General features: G+C 49.4%; 1 protein-coding gene across 1 annotated transcript in view; it reads left to right on the plus strand.

The window, feature by feature from the left end:
* The window catches only part of LOC144151725 (uncharacterized), a gene marked incomplete in the record, with an annotated part of 363083 nt that overhangs the window by 335110 nt on the left and 12163 nt on the right, over positions 1–15810 (plus strand). The window contains 2 exon segments of the mRNA XM_077682846.1: positions 13940–14020; positions 14908–15057. Coding sequence (XP_077538972.1) covers positions 13940–14020; positions 14908–15057 — 231 coding nt within the window.

Genomic DNA, 15810 nt, shown 5'->3' on the forward strand with positions numbered 1-15810 from the left:
AGGAAGTGCGTTCTTTCTTTCTTTGCTATAACTCGGCGTGGCAACGGCGAACAAGCAAGCCCATGCTTGAACGGAGCGAGAACAGGCCGGAAACCGGGACGAAGAGAGTGCTGGTGCGAAAAGACAAAGGAAACGCAGTGCAGTTAGCGCGGCCTTGGCACATCGCGAGAAGTGCGCTGGAGACTGGAGCACGAAATTGTCGCCTTGGCTAGAGGGACGGCTTAAGAAGAAGAAAAAAAAAAAAAAAAAGACTACGCTGGGCGAGCTGTACAAGCTTTGTTTGGAAAGTCGTTTTCTTCTGAGAGAACGGTCGCTTCTATACTCGGTTACAACTCAAGAACGGCACCACTTCATGTAGTGTATCACTCCGCCAAAGCGCCGGACCCGTGACGTCAGTGCGCGCGCGTTTTGAAAGGGGTTTGCTATGAATGCGGGATATCGTCTGCCTTGTCTCACGCAGTTTGTTTGTCGACACTGGAGTCGTTTATAAGCATATTAAGTGCAAAAAATCTCGGGAACGGCTCACGCCATGTTCAAAATATTCCCAGTAACGCCCTACTTGCGCCGCGCGGAGAAACATCCGGCTACGGTGATAAGGCAAAGCGGCAACTTCCGGTAATGGTTCCGGGTCTCACGTTTGCGAATGCTGTACTCTGCTTAAAATCAGACGTTCTATCAGGCCTTGAAGTAAACCAGAGAACGGTAGGACGTTTGGCCTTAGGCGCGCATGGAAAAACAACTAACGAAGCAGTTCAGGGAGATATGGGCTGGGCGTCGTTTGAAGTTAGAGAAGCTCAGAGTAAAATATGCTTTGAGATGAGGTTGAGGGCAATGGATCAACGAATGTGGGCAGCTAAGGTATTTAGGTACCTATACTTGAAAAGCGTGGGCACGCAGTGGTTAAGAAAGACTAGAAGGCTAACGATGAAATACGGAAAGAACAGTGGGGAATCCAAAACAGCCAAGGTAACCAAAAAAGAGGCAAGGCAGATTGAAACGAATAAATGGAGGGACAAAATGGAAGCTAAAACGTCGTTAGAGATGTACAGGGCTGAGAAGATGAACATCAGAAAGGAAAATTTCTACGATAATTCCCAGGGCACTGCTTTGCTTTTTGAGGCTAGAGCAGGTTGCCTGCGAACTAAGAGTTTTGTGGGGAAGTATTCACAAAATGATGGGGTATGCGTGGTCTGCGGAAAAGAAACAGAAACTATGCGGCACCGTGTTAGAATGTGAGGGTATCCATCCAAATCTACATGAAGGGAATATTGGGCTTTCAGAAGCCCTAGGATTTAAGGGTATCACAGAGGAAGTTAACTTCAAGGCTGTCGAGGGGACGAAAAGAAGATTAGAATGCTGGTGGACGAAAAGCAGAGAGGGGAATATTGCCTAGGACAGTTACCACCTGTAACAGGAAAAAAAAAGTATTTTGTGCGTAATAAGCTTTTTGTGCCTGCCCTAAGCAGCGCTAGTATTGAACCAAAAGTGTAAAACAGAGGTATATTAGTCCTTTTTGGTCAGATGACATGTCATCACCCCGATACAAAGGGGAAACCAATAGAAATCATCATCATCATCATCGGTGCCGTTCTTAAGTTGTCACCGAGTATAGCAGCCGGTGCCGTGCATGAAACAGTAACTGACTTGCGTCCCGTGCCGTACTGAAGGGGCTGCGAAATTCGACTTAATTTCGCTGCGGTCACATTTCGAGAGAAAATGAAGCTTGGAATTTTTGCGGGTCTCTCCCTCCCTCTCATTCTCCACATGTCACTAATGTTATATTCAGGGCGATGTTGCCGCTTATCTCTTACGCATTGCGTAGTAATTTACCGGAGCGTTATTTTCAGAGACTCATCTTGAAATTCGTCGGACATGGACTGCATTAGTCAAGGCGTGGAAATGTATTGGTTTAGCGCATATCAGAGAGTAGTCGTATCTTCTGTTCATTTTGTGCTATATTTCCTTCCGCTACACTTTTCAGTGGCTCTCCGTATGTACAACAGGTCTTTTTTGTCGTTCGTCCATCCATCCATCCATCCATCAACCGAGCGGGAACCGCCTCTTGTCACGTATGCGCAATGAATACTGCATAGAAACAAATATACGTTTAGGTGCGGCTTTTCTGCCGTCAGTGTGCAACGGCCAGGGAAGGGGTGTGGGTAAAGGGATATAGCTGTTGGCTTCGGACTTTTTAATAAGTGGTGACACATGTCACTAGCCCATTTGTGGGCAAATAGCGCTCATGTGACTCGATCGAGCCTTCTCGAGTTTACACATAAAAGCTCGAACACGCGGGAACCGTTTCGACCAACGGTTGCTACGTCGCGCGCTATTTGAAGACTCCGTATACAAACGCGGTAACTCATCGACGTCGATGGCTGCCCGCGTTTAAACTGGTTACCCACCCACACACACGTGCACACCGCCTTTGCTCGTCTAGATCGCGCATGTGCAGCTTTTGAGCACATGTGCAGCTTTTGAGGCAACAGCGCAAGGTCTGCAACTGCACCGCCGGGGAAAAATGCTCCCTATAGATGCTTTCAGAGACTGTCGAAGTAAGACAGCCAAACAAAGAGTGGCCCAGCTGTGAGCCTGCTTTAGCATTGAGAGAGGCAAAGATATCATTTTGTCCGCTCATGACTTCGACAGGCGCAGTACAGTTCCGGTCACGATTACACAGAGCACGGGAGAAGCGGCGTCCCGGCCCTCCCCACGTTCGCAAGACACGTTCGCGACACCTCCGCGCCATACAGGCCGCGCGGCGCCAGCTTCTTGCGGCTGACAGACGCATTCGACGGACGCATTCGACTATGCGCTTAAGCTCCGTGTGCTCCATTCATGCCAGCTGATAGCGGTTGCTAAAGCGTGCCGACCAGTCCAGCAAACCCACACAAGGCTAAGTGCTATGTCCGCACACCCACCAAGATGAGGCGAGGGATGGGACGAGTGGAGCTGCTGGAAAGCGAAAAACCCGTTCAGACGTGCGCCCATTCTCCCCACCCTCCCTGGCTGCCAGCAGAGCGGGCTCAACCGGAGCTTTATTTTCACCACCAGTGTCCATCGAAGCCGGCGCAGAGAAAAGGGACGCTCTTCGATTGGGCCGGAGGAGCACTTGGCGGCTGTGACCGGGCTGCACTTTTTTATGCCGAACCGAGGCATCTTTGTTTTTCGTGGGTGGGTTGTTCGGGAAGCGCCGAGCAGCAAGATGCGCACGGAGGAGATGGCAGGGAAGGCTCCGGCTCGATAAAGTTGAAAGTTTGCGCCTGTCGTGTCCTTTGTCGGCGTCTTGTTGTGCAGCGTTTATTTGCTGTTTTAACGCCGCCGGATACCTGGGTGGACGGATGGGGATTTCGAGGGAGTATCTTTTTTGAACGACGCTAAGACCTCTGGGATGGAAGTGGAGGGGGGGGGCGCTGAGGGGGTGAGGGGGCTGTTGCAAGCGAGACGAGAGGGGTAATCGACCGGAATCAAGTGAAGGCGACACGTCGCAAACTAAAATGAAGTGAAATTGCGCTTAGGGGTCTGATGATCGTTGCTAGTAGTTTTAGTTTTTGTGACGCAGCATCCAAGAGCTGGCTATGGGGGATACGAAGGGTTGCTACAAAAAAAAATATTGCAGAATTAAAAATTGATTCAAGGCTGAGCCCAAACGGTGATTCAAACGCGAACGGCGCGAAGGAAATAGCGAAATCGAAAGAGGCAAGTGTCACAGCAGCGTAGCGTGCCTGAAATTGCTGGTAAGCCTTTGTGTGCTGACGAAGAAATAGCGAGGCAGCGATGCATACATCGGCGATAATGATAGAATGTTTTGCAAAGAAAAACATCGAGCTGTAAGCTTGAGATTGGGGCGGATTGCTCCCGTTGAGTACGGCGCAGCAGGGACCGTCGACGTTGGAGGAACATGAAATTTCGGCCACACCAAAAGGGTCCCTTTTCTACGGAGTCAGCGACGACTCGGGCCATGATCGATAAGGGCTCGTCTGCCCGCACCTGAGCGCGCTTCTGCGCGCGATGTCACCCGCCAGCTGCGGCTTTTGCCGTCCCCGCATGGCGCAGACTCGCAGTCGCTGCACTCTCAAGTTCCCCATTGTTTCCTGCCATCTCGCTGCAGCCGCTGTTGTTGTTGTTGTGAGCTACGGGGTAAGGAATTTTGCCGAGATCGGTATGCAGAGAGAGATAGTGAGTGAGAGGGTAGATGGTGATGCAAGTCAGGGTACACGGTGTGCTTCACACGCGAAGCGTTCATAAAGCAGCCCGAATGTGAGCATCTAAATGACAGAAACGAAACGAAATAATCCAACTAGAAGCTTTGATAAAAGAACTAACAAAGCGAAAGACCCCAACCGAATGCTGTAATAACGACTTCTGTTAGTTTTATTAGAGCCTTTTGTTGGAGTATTTATAGTTTCGTCTGCTTCACCTTGCAGCTTGAGCACACCGCGTACAAATACAGTCTGACGGAATACTGGCAACGTGTGCGCTGGTTAAGTAACTTCAGCATGTATACTTCAGTACTGAAAAAAAAAAAAAACATTTCGTCCAATAATTTGAAATAAGTAAACGGTTTATGAATTCGTATGCATGACTACGCACTGTTTGTACGGATTGCTAGTACTTATGCTGGAGAGGTTTTTCATTTTGTTTCATCCGCGGTCAACAATATTGGTGGTATCCCCTGCGCGCGGATACCACCAATGAACTACAGTCTGCCGATTTAACCATTGTTGTTTTAGTAACCGTATACATCTTTCGGGCCCGCCTTTCCGTCGTGGCATGTCCTTTCTCCAACTGCGCACCGGGAGGCGGGCGGGCGGGCGGTGAAGGGCTGTCTACGAGGACAGGGAGGCCTTACGGGGAAGCAAGGCTTCAGGGTTCTAGCATGTTTGTGATTTCATTGCGTCAGCGTGGGAGCGACCACGGTTGGTTGAATTCCTGTGCCGGGATGTAATGAGAACTCGGCTTGCGAACCAGCCGTGGGCTGAGTTTTCTTCAGCTGGGCTTTCCCACACGGTCGCCCTGTAGGATTTTGAGGTGAGTCATCATCCCATGTGATGGAAAAGGAGTCTGCCATCAATTGCACTTCGTCATGTTTCCTGCACTATTATTCCCACCGCATGCCTGAGCCAAGCCGAGGCAATCGCAAGCATTTTTCCGTAGTACACTCAACAGCTTGCTGGCTGCTCGAAGCTAACCAGTCGTCCACCGCCGGGTCGTCGATGCGTTCCCTTGGATCCACCGATGCCAGCGCGGCTTCCTGTTCATGAGTATATGATCGTTGACCTCAGGTGACTACCGCTTCCGTCCACGCGGATGAAATTCTTTGTTACGGTATGTTCGCGCTGGCGTTTTTTGGATATTTTTGCCCTGTTCATACGAGTCATCCTTTTGTGTTTTCCTGAAGCGCCTTAGTTCCGTGTGGAATGCTGTGCAGTGAGGAATTTCCTGCGTAGCGCAGCTGGTTGTTCATCGAAAGTGGGTTTACGCATTTCGCTTTCTCGAATTCCATGCTTCATGTTAAAACCCATCAATCATTACTTTATCCTGATCCATCAAGCACGATGGATGAGATAGCATGAAAATATATTGCAAAGCAGTGTGACGTCATTGCGACGGTGCGGCGGCCCAATGCCGATAAAATAAGGTTCTAGACTATATACTAATCAAACAATGAATTGCGTAGATTAAACGGCACAATGCAGCTACCAAATACTTATCGGCACGCAAATTTTCAGCTGTACCTATTATTGCGCAACGAAGAATGAGATGAGGAGATAAGATAAGTGGGCAAGATAAGTGATGTTATAACGCCGCGATGGCTCCGTGGCCGACGCGTCGCTGAAGATGCCCAAGTTTTATTCTTTGTTGCGGCAGATTTTTCTTTTTTTTTTTTCTGCTGCAGGCTGAAATTAAAGACGCGTGTGATTTCGTCGCGCGTTAAAAGATTTCTCTTCGCTGGTGGCATAAATTAACTGTGCACTACGTCGCGTCGTCTTACCGTAAACGTTTATAGCTTCGGCTGCGAAACCCCATTTTAACGTGTAATGAGTTCGGCAGCTAATGAACCGAAGACTTAGTGATCCGTATTGTGATGTATTAGGTAATCAAATCGCCTCGCTTGATTACCTTCTTGTCTTCCGTTTTACTCTCGCTCACCTTTCTTCCCCTTCACCCTCTTACGAAAAACCATTGCGCATACGGAGGGGACGAAATAAAGGTACACGACATAAGCGCTGACTCTCATACAGGCCGGCAAATTCCCCAGAACGTGGAGCTGACTATACGAGATTCAAAGTCGTGGAGTGTACAGTCAAACCCGATTATAACGAACCCGGATATAGCGAATTATGCTATATATCGAACAAAAAAAAATCCGTTGCGAAAATGCATGCGAAGCGTATTCGTTATAACGAAGTTCACATCGGATATATCGAACTCGGCGCGCCTACCATTGCCACTGAAATGCACGGTCTCGGAGCGGCGATCGAGATGCTGATTGGCCATGATTGAGACGTTGAGCCTCGCATGGAGCGACGGGATGCCCCACACCTTCCGTAACTGTTTCTGGTGCACGGGATTCATGACGGAGCCCATCTGCGCAAAGAGCTCGCCAACGTTCCAGATGCTGTACCGAAAGGAGTGTCCTTTGAGGACAGTGTCAACGACGACTTTGCCGTCACTGTGAGCCCCCCATGCACAGACAGCGTCGCTGATTTCATGGCAGCTGGTGCTGCTGAAAGCACCGAAGTGACTGAGGATGCCCCAACGTGAAGCCACCCGACGCTTTATGGAGCGCTTTTGCCAGTCGATGTGCTCCTCCAGTATTGATTCGATATTGAAAGGCACGAACTTGAACTGGCGCAAACGATGTCTCGTGTAGTGAATGCGGTGCTAGTTTTTGCCGCCACAATGAAAGCGAAAACAAAAATCACCGCTTTTTTTTTTTTGCAAAGTGGGCAGTTAAGGCGGAAAGTAGCTTTATTGCATGCAATAAATGGATTGTTTTGTGTATGGATACCTTATGTGTTTAGTTTCTCTATGTGGCAATGGCAGGGGGGGTCCCGCGTATTGCGAACTCGTAACAAAAAAAAAAAATTCGTTATAGACTATATAACTATATCGGCTATATCGAACTATTGGATATATCGAACTAATCGCGGTGCATATGACAGTTCTCCATAACGGGGTTTCACGTAATCGAAGTTGAACTGACGCATTTGTCTTTGTCGCGATTAATGTAGAACGCTTCTACAAGCTCTCTCGTCGTCTGATGATTTTTGTGCTTGAAAAGCCCCTCGGTGCTGTGCACATTTCTTTCGTCCCGTTCGTTTGCGCGGTAGTTTTCGTAAGACATGCTTTACCAACTAGCTTTACCAACTAGCTCACCTTTCAGTTTTGCTTCAGTGTTCTATTTTACTTCCCTCCTCTTCTTGAACGAGAGAGAGAGAGAGAGAGAGAGAGAGAGAGAGAGAGAGAGAGAGAGAGAGAGAGAGAGAGAGAGAGAGAGAGAGAGAGAGAGAGAGAGAGAGAGAGAGAGAGAGAGAGAGAGAGAGAGAGAGAGAGTTTGTTGATGTAGCTAGGGCGCTGTTTTTCTTGACACCTGTCACGCGCACACACCCCTCGGATCCGTCTGTTTTGCAAGACCGCCGTGTATATACGACACACTGGCCCCATAAATCAAAGCGAAAGGCCTTGCAGGGTCGTCGCTGCTTGTCGCTCTCCTCCGGTTTGTGAGCTGTTCCTCCCAGCCCGCTTGCGCGATGGCTTTTCTGCGCGACCAGGCAGCACAGTTGGCTGTAAGCGGGCCTTGGCAAGAGATATGTCGCTGCCTTGTTCTTCCCGGTTCATTCTTGCCGGTCTGAGGGCAACCGGAAGGAACTGAGGGCGTTGTTGTACCACGGCGTCTCATTGGCCGCCAGTACGGCGGTGCTCCAAACAACGCCGGGGGAAACCCCGGGGTCTTCGGCGTTGTGCAAGCTGCGAGGGCGCCGCGCTTGGGTTTCCGCGACTGCAAGTAGTCCCCCTTGCGCCACGGCGTTCTCGGGCGGAAATCCTCCGCCGTGTTGTAGAAACGCGCTTCATTGGCACAGAAAAAACTTTTCCTTCGACTTACTTAGATGGCATGCATGACCGTTCTTGTCAGCTGTGTCGGGTGTAATCGGGTTCAGCTTCGTCTGCGACGACTCTCGGACCTCAAGGTACGCTTTCTTGATCAGTAGCAAGTTCGTGCGCGTGTGGGGCGCGTGCAGGTGCAGTCGAAATTAATTGGAGCACGGGAGCTGTGGCCGAACCGTATCGGCAAACGAAAGGACGTGAACACGCATGCACGCCTGCCGATGGCGATAGCCCATCTACATCTCTCAAACCACTTCTTTTAACTTGGCTTTGAGCATTATTCGCAGCATACTGGTCTCGGCGATGGCGCTGATAGCATTCACACCTAAAAATATTTGAAAGAAAAACTGCCACTGCAGTTTCGTGTGACAGCGCGCCGCTTTTGGGGCAGCTCGCGTGCGCTGAAAGTGTACCAGAGACGCTACCAGATGTGTCTGTGCTATCAGCGCCATCGTTGAGACCAGCATGCTGGAAAGAACGCTTGAAGCCAGGTTAAACGAGGTGATTTGAGAGATATAGATGGGCTATCGCCGTCGGCACGCGCGCACGCGTGTCCTCGTCTTCGTTTACCGCCGCTGCAGCTACACGCCGCTCCCATAGGGTTCGGCCACAGCTTCCGTGTTCCAATTACTTCTGACGGCACCTGTACACTCACTTTCTTGGGTGGCTGGGAAATAAAGGCTTGCATATTGGTGCCGTTGTTACACCCCTATAGACACCCCGGCGACTACTGTAATACGCAGCTGTGGCTTCTGCAATTATCTAGTTGACTCCAATCTTTTATGCAGAGTTGTCAGTTCACTGGGTAGCTTGTAAATTAAGTTTGATAAAGCCTGGAAACTACAACACACTTTCGTCATTCAAGCGAGCTACGCACGCTGAAAAATAGGGACGAACTGAGGTACAGCCTCCCAAATTTTTAATAATATAGCGGGAGCGACGACCTACCGGCATGTCAGCGCCTTATCACGGTGTTCAGCAGCGAAATAGGCGACAGTACGCACAGGCGCATAGGGCTATGTGCAGTGTGGGTGTCGTCTGCTACGCTGTTTCCTTGAGAGTGGTACACCCCCTGCCATTGCATCTGAATGACTTTGTGACCAAAGCTGCTTAACTACCTGTGGCGATAGCGAAACGGCCTTGCAAGATAAGAAAAACAGGGGGTGTGTTGCCCTGAGAAGAACAGCGGAGCAGACGACGCTCCCACAAGATAGTTGTATGAGCGTGTGCGTACCCTCGCCTATTTTGCCGGTGAACACCGTGGTAAGGCGCTGACATGCCGACCGCTCGTCGCTCCCGCTATATTATTAAAAATTTGGGAGGCTATACATGTTGTAGTTGGATTTGTCAAAGGACCATGTTTACTCGTCCCACTGTTGTCATACACAGCGTTATCAGAACACAACATTGAGGCTTAACAATCGGTTTCATGTGTTAACGCGTTTTTATCTGACCAGTCGCGATGCAATCGGCCCGATCATTTGTCCTCGGGCATTGTAATTTTGCCTCGCAAATGTTTTCGCGACAAATCGGCACTTACTGTTTTAAAAACCGATTTGAAACTGAAAAACCGGTTTTGAAAACCGGCCTATAGCTACTATTCATTTTTTAAATCAAAAGTGGCGCGGCCGGGTCGTCATCAGCTAGCGAGAAGTGGAAGAAAACGAACACGCGCATTTTTATTTCACAATGTCTACGGCAACGGTTGCTTCTACCAATCACGTGAGCTGCCCATCACTCGTTCTGCCATTTGCGCGTTGACTTCCGTGAATCCACCGGAATGATATGCAGGGGCCGTGGATATGCTATATGCAGCCAACCTCGCCGCTCTGCGTAGCCATCGCTTTAGATCGTTTCCATAAGTTTGTTGAACTCTTCCAAGAAGTTTCAAGAACTCCGAGAGCGGGCTGGAGAGGACGTGCGCATGCGCCGTTCGACTTTATGGAAAATAATTCATCGTCACATTTCATGCGCATTCCAATCCGGCAAGCTTACCCTTGTTAGAATGTGCAGTAACGTATCGCTATAACGCAATCACTTTCTTAATCTTGTTTTTTTTTTTTTTTTAATATGTCGTATGGTCACCACTGCAGTGCAGAAAGAGAAAATCATCCCTCTTTAACGAAGTATCTGTTGCAACGAAGCCACTTTCCTGTCCCGAGGGTTTGTTTACAACAAGGATTTACTGTAATCGCCATCAGTTTGGGAACGTTTGCGGCCTTGCGCTCGATGTTTGTTCGTCATCGAGCAAGAAGAGCAGCTTTTATGGGCAGGTCTGCGAAGGTGTCCGCGAAGCTCCCAGGGGTGCACAGACGCGTCCATTGATGCCAGACGCAGCCCAAACCGCGGACCTTTGGTTGGTCCGGGATTCCTCAATTCATTCCGTTCGGAGTGCGCCCACCCACGGCAGAAAAATCAATCGGGTTCGCGCGCGCTGCCAGCATATCCTTCTTTATTTTTTCCCGTGGTTACGAGTTAGTGCACTTCCTGCGGGCTATACCTTTCCTTCTTCGGCGTGCACGGCCACATCTCGCTTCCGTCTGTGTAAAACGAAACTATGCAAATTCCAGCGCATTTCAAAAGTTGTTGCGCCAACACTTGCCGCAGGTTCTTTCTTCCGTTATTTTACTACGATTAGCTGCGCCTTCAAGCTGGGAGTCGCTCTTTCTCTGTATGGGGCACCGTCGATTGTGCCGCATCACCTCGTGCTTCTATTGTCGATGCTCACGATAGTGAGCGAGCGAGAACGGACGCGGATGTTCCTACATAAAACTCCACGAAAGCTTCCAGTGAGGAAGGAAAACGTATGGAGAGAAACCTTTTCTGAGCCGAGTTAAGTTGGGCTGTTTACGGGGGGGGCTTTCACGCGGAAATGCCCCAGTTGCGTAGTATTCGTGTGGTTCTGCATTTAAAATGCGCCATGAAGTAAAAAAAAAAAAAGATTCGGTTCATTCAAAACACCGCTTGGTCCCGATAGCATTTATGCCAATTTTAGTGCCAACTCACTCCTCTAAACTAGATAATAAAGAAAACGCACGAAGCAGACTAGACGCCACTCTTTTGCTGGTACTCTTTTGTCTGGTCCTTATGACGTCACGGGGACTTGCGGTCGGCTGCCGCGGACCAAAGCCAGCGGCAGGAAGAATGATTGGGCGGTTGTACTGGGGCCTCTAGTTCCGTTCGACCGTATCACGTGCACGAATGCTAATGTGCAGATAACACGCTAACTGTTTCGAGTATCTTAGTGTCGCGGGAAATTTGAAATTTTTCAAATATTTCGCATCTTTTTAGGTTAGAAAGAACTTCTTTCGGCGCTGGAGTGTAGTTGAGTGAGTTACCATAGTCAGTTCTGTTGAATCTGAATCTTTTTTTAAACAAACTAAGCTGCATTATGTCTTCATGGTCCCTTTCGAAGAAGCTGGCCTGTTGCGCAGGAATGTTGCTTTTATTTTTCTTCGTTGGCGTTTTCAGCGGTACGGCAGGTACGGACACGTCGGCTACATTCCTGGGCATAGTGCTGAATGGCGCCCGTGCTTTCCCCTTGCGCGAGGACGTTATAGGATGGGCGTCCATTATAATACGCTCGGACGTTTTATCAAACGATGCGGCATTCCAACGGGCTTTGTTTCGCTGATACGCGCGGCCGCAAGGTCGCGTAGATTTTTCTTTACATTTTTTGTTTGGTTTCCACGCGAAGTGCCTGCGCGTAAATGCGGCCAGCGTTGCACCACGCACGCGTTACATAACCTCGGACATGTATTCGCTAATTATGGCTGGCTGCATTAACGCTACCTTAATTTGCTCGGGTGTGGAATTTCAGACTTGGCGACATATGGAGACGGGAGGACAGTTTGTAAACGCAGTGTTATAGTCAGATGAACCATATCTGTTTCGTCCTGTTGTGATGTTCACAGCGCAACAACAACAACAACAACAACAACAACAACAAAAATAGCGGACTACTGTCAAAGGGGTACATTAAGCAGGCGTGGACTTTCAACTAGCTCTAATAGAAAAGACGCGAACTTAAATATACCTTGAAACAAAACGTCACAGCCGTTTTGTTTCACAGTACGTGATCCGTTTTCTTTTTTTCTTTCTTTTTTTTTTGCGCTGTGAGCACCATGGAATACCAACTAGCCACATCTCTCACGCCTTTACGTAGTCATGTAGAATACGAGCCTACAGAAAACATGTCGTCAGTTGATTCAATAATTACTTTGGTTACATTTTTCCTCTATAAGATCGCCATTCGTGAAATGCCTTTGGGGACTTTTTTTTTTTTTTTTTTTTTCTGTGCGTGGGCGGACGTGTACGGAACAACTGCGCTTGAAATGTCAAAAACGTGGGAAACAGCGCGAATGAACGGGACGCCGAGTAGAACACACACGCGCGGCGCTGTTTTTAACATGCACCAAGCAGCCCACTTGCTTCCCGTTCCTTGAAATGTCCGTTCTACGTGCGATGGACGTCCGTTGCTGAAATGGCTATTCGGATGCTTATGCAATGAGCTTCAGGAATAATGAGCCGCGCTCTCTGATCGCTATTTTCCGCATTCCTGGCCACTGTAATGTTTCCACTCCCAAACCTGACGATCGTCTGCGGTGAAAGCGAGTCATGAGAAGACGCGAGTGCAGGATCGCGTGTCCTTTCGTCGTTGATTCTCGCGTGGCGGGCCAGGAGGAGGGGACGTTTGTCTTTATCCTGAAAATGGGTTGCGCGTGAATGCGTCGCTGCGTCCTTGGCACCCGGGGTGGAGGGAGAGGGGGAGGATCAGCCATTGTCGGTTGGTTGGTGAGGCGGCGGCCTTGGTGGAGGAAGACGCGTCTTTCCGACGACGGCAACGCTCGCTGCGTCGCACGACTCGCGCGCTGACGCTAATTGGGAGCGGACGGGCTGGAAATTAGCGCTGCGCGCGCTTTATTGGCATGCAGGAATGTGCGGCTTTGTGACGTTGCACGCGGGAGAGGGAAGTCTAGGCGCACCAAGGAATGTGGATCACGAGGCCGCGCTGAATGAACTGCTGCTTCTTATCTGGGCGTATGGACTTCGTCTTCTGTGCGGTTCGAGCGGAACGGTTGCGGTTTATGCGGCCGAAGCGGCTTATTTAATTCGAGGGAAATGTCAATTGGACCTCTTAATTTTTTTTTTCACATTTGTGCCAATCCTACTTGCGTATATTTACACCGCGGAGCTAACATGCACGTGCTGTGTGTACCAGTTTTCACTTCCTCGTCTGGAAAATAGTCATCAAAACACATGATGTATTGCTGCGCTTTATAAACACCGTTGTTTTCAACCATAACTGCTCCGGGGAACGGCTTTCGCAACCGATGAAAGACTTGGCGTGCACCCTATTGTCAAAGCATTTTTGTCCGGTGGCTATAATCGCCCTCGCAGTAGAGAGCAAGTGGTCTGGTTGGTGCATGTTTAGGCGTGACGAAACGGCGCCAAAAATGGGATGTAGACGTATAAGACGCAAACACAGCGCTGTCTTGAGAGGTTACGAGACATAAACAGCGCTATGTTTGTGTCCCCTCAGTCTACGTACAATTTTTCGCGCCGTTTTCTGGAGTTCATTTAAAATCGCGCTTTGAGCAATTTCCTGCGCCGGTTCTGTGTATCAGGCTTTTCCGCATAGCTGTGGTGTCGTGTAAAAGAGCCAAACCAAGAGCGCACCACGCTATGCGGAGAAGCCAACAATAATGGCATAAATGTTGAAACGTAAACTTCAGCTCATTCATCTGCACTGTACTAGACTTAAAACGGGGATGAACACAGTGTCTAAAAGCTTCCCTCCGTGTTTTGCTCTTGTTTTTCTGTGCAGCCTACGCGCAACAGCTACTCTGCGAGCGAGGAGGGCCATTCCCAGTCTTCAGACTGCGAAGATCCCGAGGAGGCTGAGAAGGTACGAAGCTTCGCGTAGGAAAATGAGAGCACGCACCAAGCATGGTCGGCTCAAAATTGGCATAAACATCGGATAACAATCTTGGTACGAAATGACCCTAGCCATCCCCTCCCTTCCCCCTCCTCGAGAGCACACCTTTTTAAGGTCAGCGTGGAGGCACGTTAGAGTGTTTTTTTTTTTTTAACACGAAAGTGTTTTATTATTCCCGGATACACAAAGATTTGGCTGACGTCGTATCCGTCACGGAAGTGACGCCAGTACAATGAAGCAAGCGGCCTGTGAAGGGTGCACCCCTGCACACCGGGTCTTCTTGCGGGGAAGCGACCTTTAGAACTAGAGAGTACGCTGTACTTAAGGTTGTTCGGTTTCGGGTTTGATATTTTAACACGAGAGTGTTTTATGTGGGATTACCCCAAGATTTCACTGACGTCATATCCGTCACGGAAATGACGCCAGTGCACCTTGTCGAAGCGACCCGCCAGCAGGACGTAGCTCACCAAGCACATCCACGAGACAGCCGCCGACCCGCAAATCATGCTCAGCTGCAGATTTCGCTGCACATTTCACTTTCGTGTTTTACCGATTCATATGGCAGAGAAATGAACCACAGTTTTTCTTGTTTAGGAGGGCCTCAAAACGGTGTGGTATCTCCAGATTTTTTTTTTCTTTTTTTGGTGGGTTCTGATTTTGCTGAAGATAATATCTTCGCTATATTTTTACAATTAATTTGTTGCACATTCTGGCGTTATTCCTTTCTCAGCTCATAGTGCAAAGGGGCATATCTGTGCTTATGTATTGTTAGCGTATTTGCAATTGACAGATTGGCCGTTAATTTCTTTTCCTTTCGCCCCGCCTTTTTTTTTTTTTTTAATTCTCGTCGTGGTCACCAGCAGCAGCAGCAGCAGATGGGAGAAGTGCAGAAAGTGCCGGACCAGCAGCTGAGGAACACGCTGGTTGGACGGGTCAGGCACCTCCACAAGGACGTCAAGAAGAAGATCTCCCGCTTCAGGAACAGCCGCAGCTCTGTGGATGGAACGGTGTGTTGGCCTTGTTCACTTCTATGACCTTTATGTGGGACGCATGGGTTGCGAGGCCTCTGAAAGAAGCACTAGTCCTCAGGGAAACTCCAACTGGCCTGCTATGAGGGCTCAGTGACTTAAAATGTTGCTCTTCTGAGCGCAATGTTGCAGGGTCGGTGTGCCACTGCGATAGCGGTTTCTTTAAAGGAGCACTGACACGAAAATTTTATGTTACACTTTTATTGCTTTTATCGATGCTTAATGGTCTGGCGAACCTGAAACAGCACTTCAAATACTTCAGCGCGCGATAGTTAATTACATTGAGCGGCCTGAAAATCGTTTGTTTCAAATTCCCGCGCTTTCATCCCGAACGGCGCATATGACAGCCTCCCGGTTTGACCTCACCGCTTTGTGCGGACGTCACCGGCGCCCGCTTGAGAGGGTGTTGCGCCCGCTCGCCGCTCGGGGGGCCGTACGCGTGAAGTGACGTCATGAGTTTTAGGCGAGCGCTGGCGCGTCACTTCTTTTTCCTCTCCTGGAGTGATGTCACGCTGATGTCCATTTGCTGAGTGCCGCTCCGCGCGCTGCTCCGTCGGCGCGATAAATGAGATCCAGTTGAACTATGTTCTTCGCGTCGCAGGCCGCTCATATTTCAGCCAGGGTATTCTGTTGAGTGAAGGAAGCGAACTGTGCAATAATATTAACGCCGAAAATTGGTGTCAGTGCTCCTTTAATGCGGCCGGATTTCGGCTTGTGTCAAGAAACCTCGAG

This window comes from Haemaphysalis longicornis, unplaced genomic scaffold (assembly GCF_048455015.1).
Source record: "Haemaphysalis longicornis isolate Haplotype H1 unplaced genomic scaffold, Haemaphysalis longicornis Haplotype H1 scaffold_9, whole genome shotgun sequence".
Classification (NCBI taxonomy): domain Eukaryota; kingdom Metazoa; phylum Arthropoda; class Arachnida; order Ixodida; family Ixodidae; genus Haemaphysalis; species Haemaphysalis longicornis.